We start from the raw sequence: 16,905 nt of genomic DNA, 5'->3' as shown, positions 1-16,905 counted from the left end.
CAAAATTGTTGCCTAAAATAAATTATAGTCAAGGAATCTTATTTTCATTACTTTTCTTTATTGGGAATTCTCTAAGTGCAATTTCAAGCGGCTGTGTGCGGAGGCTATACCTTGATGGCCTGTTAACTATCGATAACAGAGCGTGTCGATAGGAGCCAATACCATATGTGAGGCAGAAGAAGAGCGAAGAAAACACGGGAAACTCCAATGTTTTGGAAATAATTTGATTAGCGTGCAAGGAGAGTGCTGTAACCGCAGAGGAGCCGGCAGTGATCATATAAATACACTCCCCCGAACAGGAAGCACCGAGATACCCGAGCTTACCCGTGCGCGCACCTATGGCCAATAGAAACATGCGTAACACCACCAAAGTGGAAGCCCTGATCGAGAGCTGCCGCAGCGAAGGCAAGTGGCAGCGGGTTATCGAGCTGACTGACGAACTAAAGACCGGGTCGCCGCACAACGGTAAGAAGGATGGCGCGGATAATCTTACCAGTACAATGACTCCTTTTTCCTGAACCAGAGTGTCTGGCCAACTTCCTAGTGGGAGAGGCGCGGCTGGAGAACTACCTGGAGGACAACGCGCTCGCTGCCGCCGACTCCAACTTCGGGCGTGCCAAGACTGGCTTGGCCGAGGCCCGGCGCTTCCTCAACTTGGCCCTGGGCGAGAGCGGGCAGAAGGCTGGCATTGCCCTGGACGCCTACCTGCTGCTGGCCAAACTGTGTTTTGCCTGTGGCGAGTATGAGCAGAGTCTCGACAACTTCGTCAAGGCCGAACTCAACACGCTTGCGGAGAAAGAGCTGACTCTGTATGTTGTTCTTATTTAGCAAGATATACAAATCAATGGTTTTTATACTGTATCCCAAACTGTTAGGGACACATAGTATTATGAAGCCTTTGCATTCGGGTAGCTTTTGTCTTGATAAAAATGTTATTATTAGGCTGTATCGTTGCCTGCTAATTATAATATCCTGATACCTTTTACTGACCAGTAGATTACTTTGTGAACTAAAATGTCACTATTATTTTTATTAGAACCGGTCTACAGTAAACTTTTTGGTATCAAAATGTAATTTCTGCATTTAACATTTTTTTTTTAGCAATTCTACATTTTTGTCAACATATCCACCTTCAGATTCTTTAATTCCCATTTATTTTATAGTCGCAGTCTCAAGATCCTGGCCGAGTCGTATGCCATTAAGGGACTGTGCCTAGAGCAGCAGACTTCAAAGCCGTCGTCCAAGTTCAAGAAGGCGGAAAAAGAAACAGAAATGGTAAGATTTTCGGTTTTTTTTCCTAAGAACTCCCTTCACTAGCTTGGTTTAAACTCCGTAGATAACCTGCTTTGAGCGCGCCACAGATCTGGGCCTACTTTACCTGCAGGAGTACGACATCGTGAGTGGAAGTAGCAGCTCATCCAACAACTCCACTGCTGGTTCCACGCTGAACGTAAACGCGTCGAGTGTGCAGCCTTCGAGCAGCAGCTTTGCCATTAGCAGTACCATACCGGCGGGTGGGCCCACTGGCTTGGAAGTGAACCGCAGAATGGGCGCCATCCTTGAGACCGCCCTGCAGCGGGCGCCCATAGTGCTTATCAAGACGGAAAAGCTTCAGGAGGCGGTTGAGCGGTACCGAATCATGCTCAACGCGATCGAGACGCGGGCCACTCAATCGCTACGTCTCACGCTGGCCCGTCAACTAGCCGAGGTGCTTTTAAGGGGGGTGTCCGGCACGATTTATGCCCCTCCCTTTACCGGAAAGTCGGGCGGTGGAACCCTGCGTGGAGGATCCTCCAAAAAGCTTTGGAAGCCAAGAAAATACTCAGCCCGCCAGCAGTTCAACCCACGAAATCAGCAGGAGGAAGTGATACTGCTGCTACTCATCGCCGAAGCTCTGGCAGTGAGAGATACTGTCTTGTCACAGAGTCCTGAGTTTCGGCAGGCCCGTCAGCATGCTATGGGCAACGTGACAGCAGTGTATGATCTTCTGACCCTAGCCACTGTGCGCTGGGGCCTTGTCCAGTTGTTGAACGAGTCCTTCGAGAAGGCGCTGAAATTTAGCTTTGGTGAGCAACATGTATGGCGGCAGTATGGTCTGAGCCTTATGGCAGCCGAAAAACATTCACATGCTCTGAGAGTACTGCAAGAGTCAATGAAGTTGACGCCTGGCGATCCACTGCCTTGTCTCTTAGCATCGCGTCTCTGCTACGAAAGTCTGGAGACGGTAAAACAGGGCCTAGACTACGCTCAGCAAGCGCTTAAGCGCGAAGTGAAGGGTAAGTTCGGCTATGCTCATGGTAGCACTAAATTAATAAGTCATGGTTTATATGGGTGCTGTGAATTGAATTCATTATTCTTGCTTATCCAGGCCTGCGACCATCGCGCAGTCAACTCTTTGTTGGCATCGGGCACCAGCAGCTTGCTATCCAGTCGAACCTAAAAAGCGAGCGGGATGCGTGCCACAAGCTGGCTTTGGACGCGCTGGAGCGGGCTGTACAGATGGACGGGAACGACCATCTGGCAGAGTACTACTTATCGTTGCAGTACGCGCTGCTCGGACAGCTGGCAGAGGCGTTGGCCCACATCCGTTTCGCGCTAGCGTTGCGCATGGAGCATGCTCCCTGTCTGCACCTTTTTGCACTGCTGCTGACAGCTTCGCGGCGTCCTCGGGAAGCCCTTGGGGTGGTGGAAGATGCTTTACACGAGTTTCCTGACAACCTACAGCTTTTACATGTTAAGGCACACCTGCAGTTGCACCTGGAGGACGCGGAGACTGCGCTGGGCACTGTTCAACACATGCTGGCCGTTTGGCGGGACGTTTACGAGGCCCAGCTAGCGGGGGAGGAGGAGAAACACTCGGATACCAAGAGTGGTGTGCATTTGCCACATTCCTCACAGATGTCCGACAAGGATTCAAGTAAGTACTCGAAGGCTTCCGCCCGTATCTAACTTATATATGTACCTCTCTCTCTAATAATGTGAATGTTCTGTGTATATATACTTGTGTATATATATCTATACAAATATTTGTATCCCACCTTCTGCGGAATGTCTGTTTATAACAAACCAATAAAATTCGCAAAAACAATTGTAAGTTTGCTATATAAAGTTCAGGTTTAGCCAAGTCTTGATGGCGATTGCATGTGGATCGAACTTGGCTAGAACTTGAATTCGCTTCATTCCTTTTTCTAGTACCTTAGTTTGCTGATAGCGATTTTCTAATATTTGGTCTTTATTTTAAAATACACCTTAAATTTCGCATGTGTAATTTCATCGCTTTTTACGTTCGACTAAAATGACAAGGGAATGTGTTCATCAGAAAATAAACAAGGAAATAAACTTCAGCAAGCCGAAGTTTGTATACCCTTGCGGTTATAATTATTAAATTTAAACATACATAAAATGATATTCCCAATAGTATAAGATAATATGTCAAAAAACACCAAAGCTATAATTTGTTTCATATTATTTTTCCACCAGTTTTCCGATCGTTCCTATGGCAGCTATATGATATAGGCTTCCGATTTTGATAAAATTAAATTCGAAATTCAGAACTAATTAAAAAATGTTATTTCCAAGCGTAGGGGGTTATATGATAAAAAACACCGAAGCTATAATTTGTTTCATATTATTTTTCCACCTCCCTCTGCAAGGGTATAAAAAAAGTATATGCAATAGTTTTACCCAGGGTTAAAAAATAACTGGTATTTAAAATAACTTATTTTGGTTTTTTCAAACTAACAAATCACTAACAAGGGAAAGCCATGAAAAAAATTCAACAGCACCACTGACATTATTAGACATTGTATTTTACATGACCACAATGGTTTTTATTTTTCTGAGTTTCTGTTAGTTTTATTTTAAAATTGACAAATAAAATGTATTCTCTGAGTTTTATTTTTCGCTTGAACAAAAAAACAGTTATTCCCTGGTGTTTGTGCCTAACCGAAGTAGACACTTCCGGGTCACACCGCGGGACAAGGGGGTAATGAGCACTTGTCGCTGGCACGGGGACGCTTTGATGGCAGGACGATCGCGTCGCGGCAATGGTAACGATGGTTACTGTGATGTCGGACCACAGGCGATGCTGAGCTGCGCTGAGGTTGAGCTAACGTGGTTAGCTGCTAGTTGAGATAGTGTATTACGAGCCCTATTCCCAGATGTAGGAAGTAGAACCGCGGAGTTAAGAGGTGTGTTGATAACTGTTTTATTCTTCATTTGGAACATGTTTATATACTACTTGGAACACGGATGGGTTTTAAATAAAAATCAAATAATAAAACTTATTATCTGAGTTTTATTACTTCGATCAAAAATAAAACTCGAAGCCATACTGTGGCGGTTTTTTGGTTCATAGAAATGTAATTCAAAATTTAGAATACTAAATGCGGTATTGGCCATTTTTTAAGATTTTCTTCAGATACTATAGACCACGGTTAGTATAAATATTTAATAATCAATGTGTCAATATTAAAAAGTAACACTTTGGGAGGAGGAAAGATTTGTCTACCCATACCTCTACGAAATGACAAAAATGGTCCATGCTGTTCCTGCTACCCAAGTTGGAGTTGAAAGGTCCTTTTCCGCCCTGCAACTTATTCTAACGGACCTCAAATGCAAACTTTTGTCAGAGTCAATAAAAAACTTATTTGTTGAACTAAACAAACAATTTTAAAAAAATACAACTTAAAATTAATGAGTTTATATCAGTCGATTAACTTTTTGCATTCTTTTAATAATACTATCTGAACCTAAAACTAAAAAAAAATGGTTTCACCACGGACGAGAATCAAAATCATATTCCCTGTTTCGGGGGCCACTAGGCCAGTATAGACAATTTATTTTGTTAACCGAAATCGTACTCTTATATTTAACTGGTCGGAATGTAAAGACTGCCTACTATTAAAACATTGATTTCTTTGTGCGACATAAATTGATAAAACAATCTTACTTACCATGGTCTATAGTATCTGAAAAAAAATCTTAAAAAATAGTCAACCGCGCGTTTAGTATTCTAAATTTGTAATTACATTTAATCAAACCAAAAAACCGTCACAAAATGATTTTGAGTTTTGTTTTTATGATCGAAATAATAAAACACAGAATTTATTGATTTTTTTTTTTTTTTAATCAATGAATAACTGTTATTTTTCAACCGGAAAATAAAACTCAGACAATATAAATCTCGTAAACAGCCGATAGGCATGAACGATAGGTGGTGCTTTTTGATAGCTGAGTATCTGAAGTCGCGGTCGTCAAATATAGTGTGTTCTTTTGTTTTAAATTTGCTCATACGGGCGATTTCATTTAGTTGGGGGTATCAAAAATCTTGTTCACCTAATTCAACTGAATTTTAGTTGCAACCCAAACAGTTTATTTATTCTTGTTAAATTGAATAGATTCGTATTTTAAAATGTATTGCTTGTTTTCTATCTGAATGCCTATAGTTTGTTGACTACTTTAGCGATGCTTTCTTGCTTAAACTTACAATTTTTTAAATCCTTATCCCCTATAAATATCCCCGTACCATTTATTTTTTGGGTATATGGGATAATAGCTTTTGCCAATCTTAATAACATTAAATTTTGTTCTTTGAAGATTCCGTGTATGCGGCTTCCCTGGCTGCAGTATCCCGTGTGGAACAGGCTTTGAGTGAAGCTGCCAGCTCACTTAGTTCGTTTACCCAGCGTCCTGGACCCCGACGACCCTGGATGCTCCAGATTGAGGTGCGTATATAGATAGATGGATATTTCCTCAATATGAAGTGAAATTTGGAGAAAAGAAATATAAAATTTGGTGTATCGTATCCGCTTTAGATCTGGCTGTTGCTGGCTGATGTCTATCTGCGCATCGATCAGCCCAACGAGGCACTCAACTGCATACACGAAGCTTCACAGATATACCCGCTTTCGCATCAGATCATGTTTATGGTACGTTCTTGAAGTGTGTGTTGTGTTCAATGGATGGAATACCTAATACCAAATAAACACTGAACATTTTACTCACAAGCTTACATAATACAATTCAATTCCTCTGTAACCCATTATTATTATTATTAAATATTAATTTTAGCGCGGCCAGGTGCACGTATATTTGGAGCAATGGTTTGACGCTAAGCAATGTTTCCTAAATGCTGTAGCCGCTAACCCCAATCATACGGAAGCTTTGCGCGCCCTGGGGGAGGCCCATTTGATAATGGGCGAACCGCGGCTGGCTGAGAAGATGCTTAAGGATGCGGCTAAGCTGGATCCAAGCTGTCCCAGGATTTGGTAACATCTGAGAAAATTTATTTTGCTCAAAAACCTCGAATGATAGTCTTGAATTTAACAGGTTCGCTTTAGGCAAGGTAATGGAGATATTGGGCGATTTTCATGTATCCGCCGATTGCTTTGCCACATCGCTGCAACTAGAGCCGTCATGCCCGGTGTTACCCTTTACTTCAATACCGTTGGTCTTTGAATAGGAACCAATATTGTACCTCTCTTGATTTGTGTGAAGTAGATTTAACCTTAAATAACCTCAAAGTGAACAGCAATATACTATACATATATATACTACACATACACATATACCTACCTAAATCTTCAGAAGTGAAAGTTCTAATTAATACCTTGTTTATAACTAAATGGTTGGAGTGTCGCCCATGTCTCTTAGCTTTTTTAATGCTTTTTTTAAACGCCATAAAAACTTAGAACTTTTGTATTTTTTACCATATATTTATTTTACAAAAGTAAATTTTTAAAAAATATTTGAGTTTTAAAAAATTGGCATCTTTTTGTTGTATAGCTCTTCAAAGTAACGCAAAAGTAAGGTAAAAGGTAGCCAAAATTAAGCAGCATTTTAAGTTAGATGAATGTAGTATTTGTATGAACTAAAACCATTAGCCGTGGTCCGATTTTAATAATTTTTGGCATGTACATAGGTATTTATAATAGAAACAAATATGTTTACAAAATATTTAAAAATGTGGGCGCTAGACGGTTATAGTCGTTTGCGGGCGTTAGAGTGGGCGTGGCACCCTGCTGAAACAAACTTGCGCTTATAATTTACGAGATCTCAGCGTTCATACGGACATGGCTAGATCGACTCTGCTAGTGATCCTGATCAAGAATATATATACCTTATGGGGTCAGAAACCCTTCTTTCTACCTGTTACATACTTTCCGACGAATCTAGTATACCCTTGTACTCAACGAGTAACGGGTATAAAAATATATTTGGATTTATGCTAAAAAAAATGTTTTGATTTTTTGAAACCGAGACATGGGTGAACCCTCTGAGTAGCAAGAGTTTTAATATTGTTTGTGCGTAAATGAAATCCCTGCATGAATTGACAGAATGTTTCGATCACAGCGGTGAACTCACTTAGAAATATGAACTCTATGTATCCCTTTTGATTTCCAAGATTTCGGCTCCTCCCTTTGCAGTATTTTACTATTTAACACTTAATATATTTATTATAACACTTTAAACTCTAAGAATAATTAATGTGGTAAAATAAGGTAAATTGAGCAACTTTACCGATCTAAAATATAAAACAATTAAGAAATTTGAATTCACTAGAAGAGGAGGCCCAACGTGTACAGAATACCTACTTCATAAACACGAATCGAATCGTGCGTCGAAATCGAATGCGATTTCGGAAACATATTGGAAAATGTATTACGGGTTTTTTTTACTTTTGTCATGGAGACTGGATCACACTGTAAAATGTTGCAAAAACTAAAATATCTCGCACTGTGTTGATTCATGCAGGGCTTTACTGTAAATTATTAGCTAGAAATGTTCAAGTTGATATAAAATTAATAAAAAAAAACGAACCGACATAGATTTGCAATCTAAGACCCAGTACTCTTTTGGATGAAAAATCCTAGAAACCAATATTACTTTAAAAAAAATACAAGCGCCTAATTTTACGAAAGATATGCACGCATATTTTCGCTTCGTACACACAAAAATATTTGTAAAAACGAAGAATATTTGTAAAATAGACAATTCGATGTTCGGGGACCGGTTTTTTATAATATTGGTCAGTTTTACTAACAGATATTTTTGTGTGCAGGATTTTTGATTTAATTTTTATGTTACTCTCCGTAATAATGGTGATGGGTATGGTTAATGTGAGAGTAAGCTGCTACAATGGTAATTTCAGTTTAACCACGTGATGATAACTTGTATAAATAAGAGAACAAAGTCTTGTTGAGTTAGATTCATTTAATACCGTGAATCCCTATGAACTAAGACAGAAGTGCATTCAAGAGAAAGCTCGACCAGCTGTTATACATTCCAGTTGCTCTTATACTAAACATAACAAGGTTCTAACAGTATATTTATTTTATTACTTCGTGAAATGTTAATTATTGCTTAAATATTGATTGATTTATAGGTACATATATACTGCTTAGTAAAATTATATAATATACATATATATAACCAAAAATCAGGTCATTATTTTAATTGCATTGTAATAACAGTAATGCTATTTAAACATTTTTAAGGTCCGTTGGTTGAGTAATGGTTTTCACAACAAATTTGCTTGGGGGCTACGCATCCAAAAGTCTCCTGACAGTGGCTAACAAAACTTATTTTGTGCAATTGCAATTCTCAACATCTCCCAAGGGGACAACCCCAGTTTTGAAGGTGCCAAAAAAAAAGTTTGCCACGCCCACTCTAACGCCCATAACTCTTAAATCTGTCTACCGGTCACATAACTATATATTGAGATCAGGGGTAGCTGGCGCATTTCAGTCTCGCTTTGCTGCTTGCCTATCTCCATTTCCCTTTTGACCCTTTAGCTGAGTAACGGGTATCTGACAGTCGAGTACCTATTGTAGCGTTCTTCCTTGTTTTTAGATGTATTTATTGGATTACAATTTAAGATAAACTTACTAAGCAAAATCATTCTGCGTTTTCATCGATTTTTTGTTTTTATAGACGTTTTAAATTAAGTTTAAAATAAAAAAATGTTTCTTCTATTTATTTTTAAAACGTTTATGTTCAGTTGACTGTATACCACTTTTGCAAGACTTTTATTTTGGACATCAGGTAATTGACGACGATAGTTTCCACATCTGTGCCAAAAGCCTAAAACAGACCTCTATAACTGCCAAGGAGTTTATTTTAGGTTGGGGTTGCTTTCGGCTTTTGGGATTGTGCCGTTGCCCAGGACAACTAGCATATGTCCAATCAATGGAAAAATAAATAAAACAAATGTCGCTGTAGAGCAGGCACAGGAATTCGGCTTGATTACGCCAGTCATAAAAAAGAAATACCGAGACATATATTTTGTGTGCCAGTTTAAAGTTTGACCCCGTTGGTTTGCGTCCACTACTCCTGATGGGTGATTAGTTCCACAAAAATAATGACTCCTAAACGAAAGCGTCGCGGGCGCAGCGAGGCGCGGACCAGAAGCAAATCCAAAGGACAGACGGAGGCGAAGCACTTGCAACTGCTCGAGGAGCTGGATTTGGCGGACAGCTGCTGCGAAATCTGCCATTGCGACTGCTACAGCTCCCACAGCAGCGCTTCCGTGAGTGGGCGCGGCAATCAGGTGCAAACGAGCGAGGAGTTGGTGCAGCTGGACAAGGAAATTCAGGCCTTGGAGCAACTACACCGGCGGGAGAGTGGCAAGTGTAAAAGAAGTGCCAGCAGCCAAAGCCTCAGAAGTGCTTCCAGGTCGCCAACAGAGGGAAAGTCCCCCCACAGCAGGCAGGGATCTTCTGACTGCCAGAAAGGGAACACAGGCTCTGGCAGAAGTCGGAGGTCAAAAAGCGCTGGTAGCCGCGAGAGTGAGTCCCGAAAAAAGCCCTCACAGGATAAAACAAAACCCATTCCTCAGGATCGCCGACGGCACATTGGTCAAAGAGATTGCAGAATGCTTCAAGTAAGTATGCTCGGTAAAAACGAACTCCCAGTAAATATGTTGTTTTGGTTTTCCCATGATTTCTAATAGCAATTTTCTATGGCTTGACTGTTGGTTTCTATTATTGATTACGCTAAAATCACATTTTTTTGACGGAAATTCCCTTTGATTTGAGAGTTTGAAAGACAAGGAGATTTATAATGCGGACGGTATTTAAATAAGCTTATGATAGGGGATTTGGTTGACCATTTAAAGGTAAATAATTTAATATTCAATACAAAAATTGCGTAATTTTTTTAGCACATGGGTGCACCACAAATTACTGTGGGTTTGGAATCACTTTTAAGTGTCATTTCAGTTGTAGTTAAATAGAAAAGTCTTTTTGAAGGAATTCATTGTACTTCTGAGTCTAAGATATTCAGTTGCATACTTTTAGACACCTAAAGTGATCTTTAAAAGGGCTTTAAAATATTATATTAATTAAATATTAAAATATTATTAATATTATATTTTACGACTAGTGACAAGTAAAAATAGTGTAGCATACTTTAAAAAAAAATTAAAAAGTAAATAAAAACCTAAATTTTAGCTTAATTTTGTACATCTTAAATTTTCTTCAGCGATTTCTGGCCCCCCCGATAGACGCCCCCGCTCTGTCAATCATTGGACGGGCCAAGTCAAAGTCGCAGAACAATATAGCCCTGGTGCCAAGCCAACCGCAAGCCAAGAAAAGTTCGCTGTGCACCTCGATGGCAAACTTGTGTCTTGAGCCCACGGTGAGGGCCGCTTTCCAGCAGGTGCCAAGTCACGACCAGAAGATCCTTAATTGTATGGCGGAAAAGCGGAACCAGCAGGCCGCCGACAAAGAGACGGCCTGGCTAGCTCGTAAGTTCTGGGAAAACGAACGACTGGAGCGGCAGCTTCTCCGGGTGGAGCAACTGGAGGCGTACAAGCAGGCGATTCACGACAAACAGTTCCAGGACTACCTGGTAACCAAGGCGCGTCTGCAGTCATTGGCTGAAAGGGATCTAGCGGAACTAAAGCGATTGCGTGGGGCGCTCCACGCCAAGGACGCTGCGGCCAAAAAGCGGCTGGAAGCCAGGCGGCTAGAACGGGATCTCAACTTCTGCCAGCGTCGGTGCGAGGAGTTGCGTCGCAGTGAGGCCGTCACTGTGCACCAGGAGGAGCAGCACTTGGACGAAACGTTGCGCAGGCGGGACATATGCATGCGGCTCACGCAAAAGCTGCGTCGGGCGGGCGAGTTGCGAGGCCAGTTCCTGGAGGCGTATCTGAAGCGGATGCAGCACGACAACTTCGTGGAGCAGGCACACCATGAGGAGCAATGGCGGGAGCGACAGCAGGAGGAACGACTGAGAAGGGATCAGCTGCGCGAGGACATTGAGCGCAAACGTCATCAGTCCCAGCGCTTCGTCGAGTGTCGCCAGCGTCGGCAAGATGACCGCTTCCGTACTGCCAAGATCTCGGCTAGTCTGCGGGAACTGGTCCGGCAGTCTGTAACTCCCGAAGGGGCCACTAACGGCTCGGTTGGTCAGGATATCCCAGCCCTCAACACCTACGCCCAGCAGCAAGTGCAGCTGGGACGCTTGCTTTTCGAACAATCTTCGCGGTAAGCACGTGTGTGGTTACTAAGTTAGTGAAGCTGGTTATGTATATACTAAATTGTTGTTGTTTTAATGTAAATAAACTGCATTGACATGTGAGATAAATCTTTGAATACTGGGTTATCTTTAGAGATTGTGCATGTACATTGTTTGTGTCTATCACTTTGTTGGTTAAAATGTATAAATACCAAGCAATAGCACGTCTTAACGAGGAACAGAATTTATAATATTGAAATTCTGAACACACAAAAGAATATACTAAGATCAACTAGGTATCCACACGAATAAATTTAATGCGTTTAGGTAGACCGATTTAGGCGTTGGAGTGGGCGTGGCAAATTTTTTTTGGATCAATCGATAGGTATTGACGAAACCGATACAATTCAGTTAACATTTTGTATCTAGCATGAAAATTGTGGGCGCCACAGGCTTGGGTGGCGTGTGGGCGTTAGAGTGGGAGTGGCACATTTGCGTAACAAACTTGCTCTGCGTACAAGGCTACGGAATCTACATCTGAGATCCGATTTCTCTATCCTTGATAGTTTCCGAGATATCCGCGTTTATATGTACGATTTTTTGAAGTTTGTGGGGGGTTTACGGACGTTAAGTGGACGTGGCAAACTTTTTCTCGATAGGTAAAATAGTTACAAATTTCATTTTTGCATCAAAACTGTAGGAGCCACAGTTTTGAGCGGTTTGTGGGCGTTAGAGTGGGCGTGGCTCTTATAGTTTCCGAGATCTCGGCGTTCATACGGACAGACGGACATGGTTAGATCGACTCGGCTAGTGGTCCTGATCAAGAATGTATATACTTTATGGGGTCGGAAACGCTTCCTTCTGCCTGTTACATATTTTCCGACAAATCTAACACACAAATTGAACACGGGACCGTTACCACATTATTTGAAGTCCAGAGACATTTAATGTAAATAATGTCGAACCAATTCGGGGTGTCGAACTCATTCGGGCGAAATTCCGGAGAAAAGTAACTAAGCATCAATACAATATCGACTGCAAAACTTTCGATGATACAATTTTTCCACACATTTCATCAAATTAAGAATTTCGCATTGAATTTAAGTTTTATTTCCTAAAATGAGTACAGTATCAACTTAAATATATCTATTTGCCAACTTTTTTACTTAAAACAGAACGTCATCTTCTATGGTAAATTTCCGAACGTCAGAACTTTCTCTCTTTAAGGCATATATAGCTCAATTTTAAGTTTTCAGAATTTCGATCATGAAAATAGTAGTGCTTGCATTTTCCCACTTACAAGTTCGGCTGTGGCTTTTTTTCTTTTCAGATTGAAACAATTTGGCATTTTATTGTTTTAATAAGAGTGGAATACAGCAAATACCACATTCAATATTCGGCGTAATATAATAATATGGTCATTTTTAGAAATTATGTCAAGTTTCGACCGCTCATTAAAATAATAGTGCCAGTGTTAATGACTCCAAAAAATGTAAAAACTCAAAGTTATATTTAGTTAGCTTTTTATTGATTAACTACGTTTATTATCATTACAAAATGTTTAAAACTGCATTATTATTTTCCGTCGTTTTTCATTGCGAGACACATAACATCGGTAATACCAGAAATGATCAAATAAGGTGGTTAAAGTATAAAAAAGCTAAAAATCAAAACACATTTTAACTCTTTCGAATAATTTAACATTATTCTGAGTTGAATCTAAGCATCAAATCTGAAATTTACCAACTAAACGGTTTTTAAACTCATAATAAGTCGTCAGAAGTGCGTGGTAGTTTTGGAGGCTATTGTTTTTGATGTTGTAGATTGAATTGATGTGGTATTACGTTACTTATTTTAATTATAACTAATTAAATAATTTTGGGCATTAAACAGTTTTCTATAGCTTCCAAACAAAACCGCAATTTCTAGTTGAAGTTATAATTAAACCTAAACCTGGCGGATGCAAGTCTGATCTCGGCAGGAGACAGAAGTAAGTCTTGACCAATAGTGTTAAAACCAGGATTATTTGAACAATTGGGCCCTAAATAATGCATACTGTGGGAGTTTAACCATATTCCCGTATGATTTCCGTGATTTTCATATTCGACCATCTAATATGTACACACATACATAGTCTTTTATAGATTTTTGATTTTAATTGCTAAATAATTTTTACTTTAAATTTTAACAAATTGTTGCTACTAACGATAATTTATGAAAACTTAAAAAGAAATCATTATAAAAGTTATCCAGTAACCATGATATTTTGTTACTCAAAATTTGAACAATAATATGATAATATTCGTTTAATTGTCTTATTACAGATTTAGAAATATTTCGGTATTTGTAAGATGTGATCGCAATTGTATGATATATAACCTTTTAAGTGTCGATAAGGCTCGAGGATCTTATAGTACTATATAGTAAGCCTCTGAAAAGTCTGAAAGTCTGTCAATAAATTGTGATCGCTTTACATTAGACTCACATATAAATATTTATAAAAAAAAGGCACTTTTTAAAAATGTGTATAATACCCCCTTCCCATAGAGTCCATTTGTTCGAAACGGTTGGGATTTTTGACAAATGTGAAACCAGATTCCCACAGGGCACATCTACCATCTACCATCCGACAACAGCTGTCAATCAGCTGTGGCTAATAAAAACACAAGCAAAAATTGTACAACAGCAAAATCTTAAGTTGAATCAGCTTTTATTGGCAGCCAATTCAGAGGAGTGGAATGACGACGAATTGGATCTGTACGAAAGCATTTTTTCTGCAAAAGAGCAAATGCCACTAAGTGTGTGGATGCTGGTACGTGCTTTTAAATTGTATTAAAAATACTATTAAAGAATGCGATTTATATCAAACAGATGCGATACGGGACATTTTGGGAAAAGGATATACCGGAAAACAACGACGAGTTCTTTAAAGAGAGCTTTCGTATGGAGAAAGGGACCTTTTCGTTTTTGGTGGACCGACTATGTGTTTTGCGGAAGAACTGGCGAAATGCCATTCCTCTGGGAAAGCAGATCGCTATAGCCTTGGGATCATCAGCGGTTTGTTGGGAATGGTCTTGACAGCCACTACAAGAATAATAATGCAGTCATTTTAGCCTGTTGCATTTTGCAGAACATTTTAAATGAGCACAACAGCGCTATAAATGAAACCTGGCAACAGGCTGCAAGTGACCCACGCGAACAACCAATTTGGACTAATACGTCTGCATATTTTAGCCATCCTGCAAAAAAAATAAGGGCAGCTATTTCCCAATATTGTCTAAATGGTAACAAATAAAGTTCATTAATTATAAATCTTTTTGTTTTTTATTGATTATTATTTTGGTCTATTTATTCGAAACTTTTGTGGAATTCGTTTTTTTTCAACAGCTTCAACAAATCCGATTGGAATTTAGCTTGGCTGTCTGCCATTCTCGACAATATTTCTGTCTGAGATCGCTGCTTCTCCAGCCTTTCTCGAGCTATCTTCACAAGCTCCGACTTGTGGTCCACCTTTGCGCGCTTAGCAGTGCTGCCTGAGCGTTGACTGCCGCTGCAGATAGAAGCTTCCCTGTCATCTGGGTCTACATCCAAGAGCTCCGCAAAGTATTCCCTAGTATCTGCAACAAATACATTTTATTAGATAATTTTAAACCAAAGATATAAGTGTGGGGACATACTCTCGCCTTCCATTTTTCAAAGTTTCCCGTCATCACTGTTTACGTTTTCGTAATGAATGTTTCACTTTCCACTGTCAAGAAGAAGCGTTTAGGGTTTCCACCCAAAATTATCGCCCAACTATCGCATAAAATAGTCCGTCAAATTTGGATGGGGAACTAACTGGGAAATTTTCGGAACGCCAAAACCTTATGGACCATCCGTTCAACGGATATCAGAAATTTTTTTTAAATGCGCGTTCGCCACTACTTGTTACCTTGTTAAGAGGTGTTTTTGTTTGACATCAGAAGTTTTTTTTTGCACAAGAGCTTAGGTACCCCAATATGACTAGGAGTCGTCCCCATATGGCTTGGCTATTGAAAAACCAAATACACACTTTCATGTTCCACTTCGGTTTAACTTTATTCTAATAAGGTATGGGTTGTTTACATTCACACTCCATATGTTTAACTTTTTAATAACAAGTTTTATCGCTTCAATTACCTATTTTAATAGCACAAGTTTGGAATCTCAAGGGCTGTATAGTTTCAGATTCCAAGAGAAATCTGTCGTTTCTTACATTTCCCGCCGAACTAGCGGGTTTTTCCAAAGAGTTAGAACAAATAGATCAAGTTTCCTATTTCGATTAGCTTCATGCAAGTAATGGACCCTAAAACCATAACAGATTTTTCGTTTGAAAAAATCGAATAAGAATATTTTTCATCAAATGGGTTTTTTTCTTGTTTATTCCAATAAGTATGAAATATTACGTATGCGGATCTGAAACGAGTTGCACTTTTTATCGCTTAATATCGTCCAAACAGTAATTTTTAGGGCAAAAAGTGTTATATACCAAAAGTTGAGGTATTTCAAGGGGTACATGATTTAAAATTTAAGAAGAAATCGTTCGACTCAATTTTGAGAAAATAGTCAAAAAGTGGTTTTAAAAAAAACCTTTTTATCGTAACTCTAAATCTATTATATTCATACAATTTTACTTTATAAAGAGTATTTAGCAAATTAAATTATCTTTTCAGAGATATATAGCACGTTTCTGTAGCATTAGTACTATACGCATATTAAATCTGGTTTTTTTTTCCGCATTTTCATTTTGGGAAGAAAAAGAAAATCTTGTTTTGTGTGGCCATCCGTATAAATGCTGTGATCTCAGAAACTACAAAGTTGGGATTAGGCATGCAGATTCTAGAGATTATTACGCAGCGCATGTTTGTTTCAGTAATGTGTCACGCCAATTGTAACGCCCATAAACCGCGCATATCTGTGGCGCCCAAAGTTTTGATGCTACCAAATCGAATATCGCTAAAATGTATTAATCTCGTCAAGACCTATCGGTTGATTTAAAAAAAAATTTACCACGCCCACTATAACCCCAACAAAACTACCAAGAAGAAAAGCAATATCGTCAGAGCCATATGTGTGTGAAAAAAGTTGCAAATAATAAACAATTTAAGCAATTTGTCCTTTTTGTCTCCCCCTCCAAAAACCCAACTATCTAGTTCCGATTATGTGAATTTAATCTTTAAATTGCTCGTTTACCAAGTGTTGAAAAGGACTAGAAGACAGTAAAGTGGCCGAAAATGTTTGCACGTAACAGCGCTGTAAATCTTTCTGTTTTCCTATTAGTCTACGACGAACTCTCGTATGGCGACACCCGTGTGCCTAATGCGATTTTTTGCGAATCTTCGATGCGTATTCCAATTTTAAAGAGGTCATCTTCACATTTTTAATAACCTTTTATCAATTTTTATTTTAAAGCTGATTAAGAGGTAT

General features: G+C 39.4%; 2 protein-coding genes across 4 annotated transcripts; both read left to right on the top strand.

The window, feature by feature from the left end:
- The first annotated feature begins 155 nt into the window (after positions 1 to 155).
- Positions 156 to 8,493, top strand: Ttc7 (tetratricopeptide repeat domain 7). 2 transcript variants are annotated; one of them, XM_017088017.4, is made up of 9 exons: positions 156 to 465; positions 524 to 809; positions 1,164 to 1,275; positions 1,337 to 2,276; positions 2,369 to 2,917; positions 5,629 to 5,726; positions 5,817 to 5,930; positions 6,073 to 6,269; positions 6,331 to 8,493. In XM_017088017.4, exons 1-9 carry the CDS (start codon positions 339 to 341, stop codon positions 6,461 to 6,463), a joined length of 2,556 nt encoding a protein of 851 aa, XP_016943506.2. In that variant the 5' UTR covers positions 156 to 338; the 3' UTR covers positions 6,464 to 8,493. The 2 variants fall into 2 exon arrangements, with proteins under 2 accessions (XP_016943506.2, XP_016943505.2); XM_017088016.4 differs by having other exon boundaries at positions 157 to 465; positions 5,599 to 5,726.
- A 145-nt stretch (positions 8,494 to 8,638) lies between these two features.
- Positions 8,639 to 11,598, top strand: LOC108019651 (inner centromere protein). 2 transcript variants are annotated; one of them, XM_070994877.1, is made up of 3 exons: positions 9,763 to 9,883; positions 9,953 to 10,117; positions 10,483 to 11,598. In XM_070994877.1, the coding sequence occupies exons 2-3, from the start codon at positions 10,088 to 10,090 to the stop codon at positions 11,491 to 11,493; spliced, it is 1,041 nt and encodes a 346-aa protein (XP_070850978.1). In that variant the 5' UTR covers positions 9,763 to 9,883; positions 9,953 to 10,087; the 3' UTR covers positions 11,494 to 11,598. The 2 variants fall into 2 exon arrangements, with proteins under 2 accessions (XP_016943023.2, XP_070850978.1); XM_017087534.4 differs by lacking the exon at positions 9,953 to 10,117 and having other exon boundaries at positions 8,639 to 9,883; positions 10,483 to 11,597.
- The last annotated feature ends 5,307 nt before the right edge of the window (positions 11,599 to 16,905 follow it).

The sequence above is a fragment of the Drosophila suzukii genome, chromosome 2R (assembly GCF_043229965.1).
Source record: "Drosophila suzukii chromosome 2R, CBGP_Dsuzu_IsoJpt1.0, whole genome shotgun sequence".
NCBI classification, from domain to species: Eukaryota; Metazoa; Arthropoda; class Insecta; order Diptera; family Drosophilidae; genus Drosophila; species Drosophila suzukii.
The sequence above is the reverse complement of the archived record's forward strand: the minus strand, read 5'-3'. Positions and strand labels throughout refer to the sequence as shown.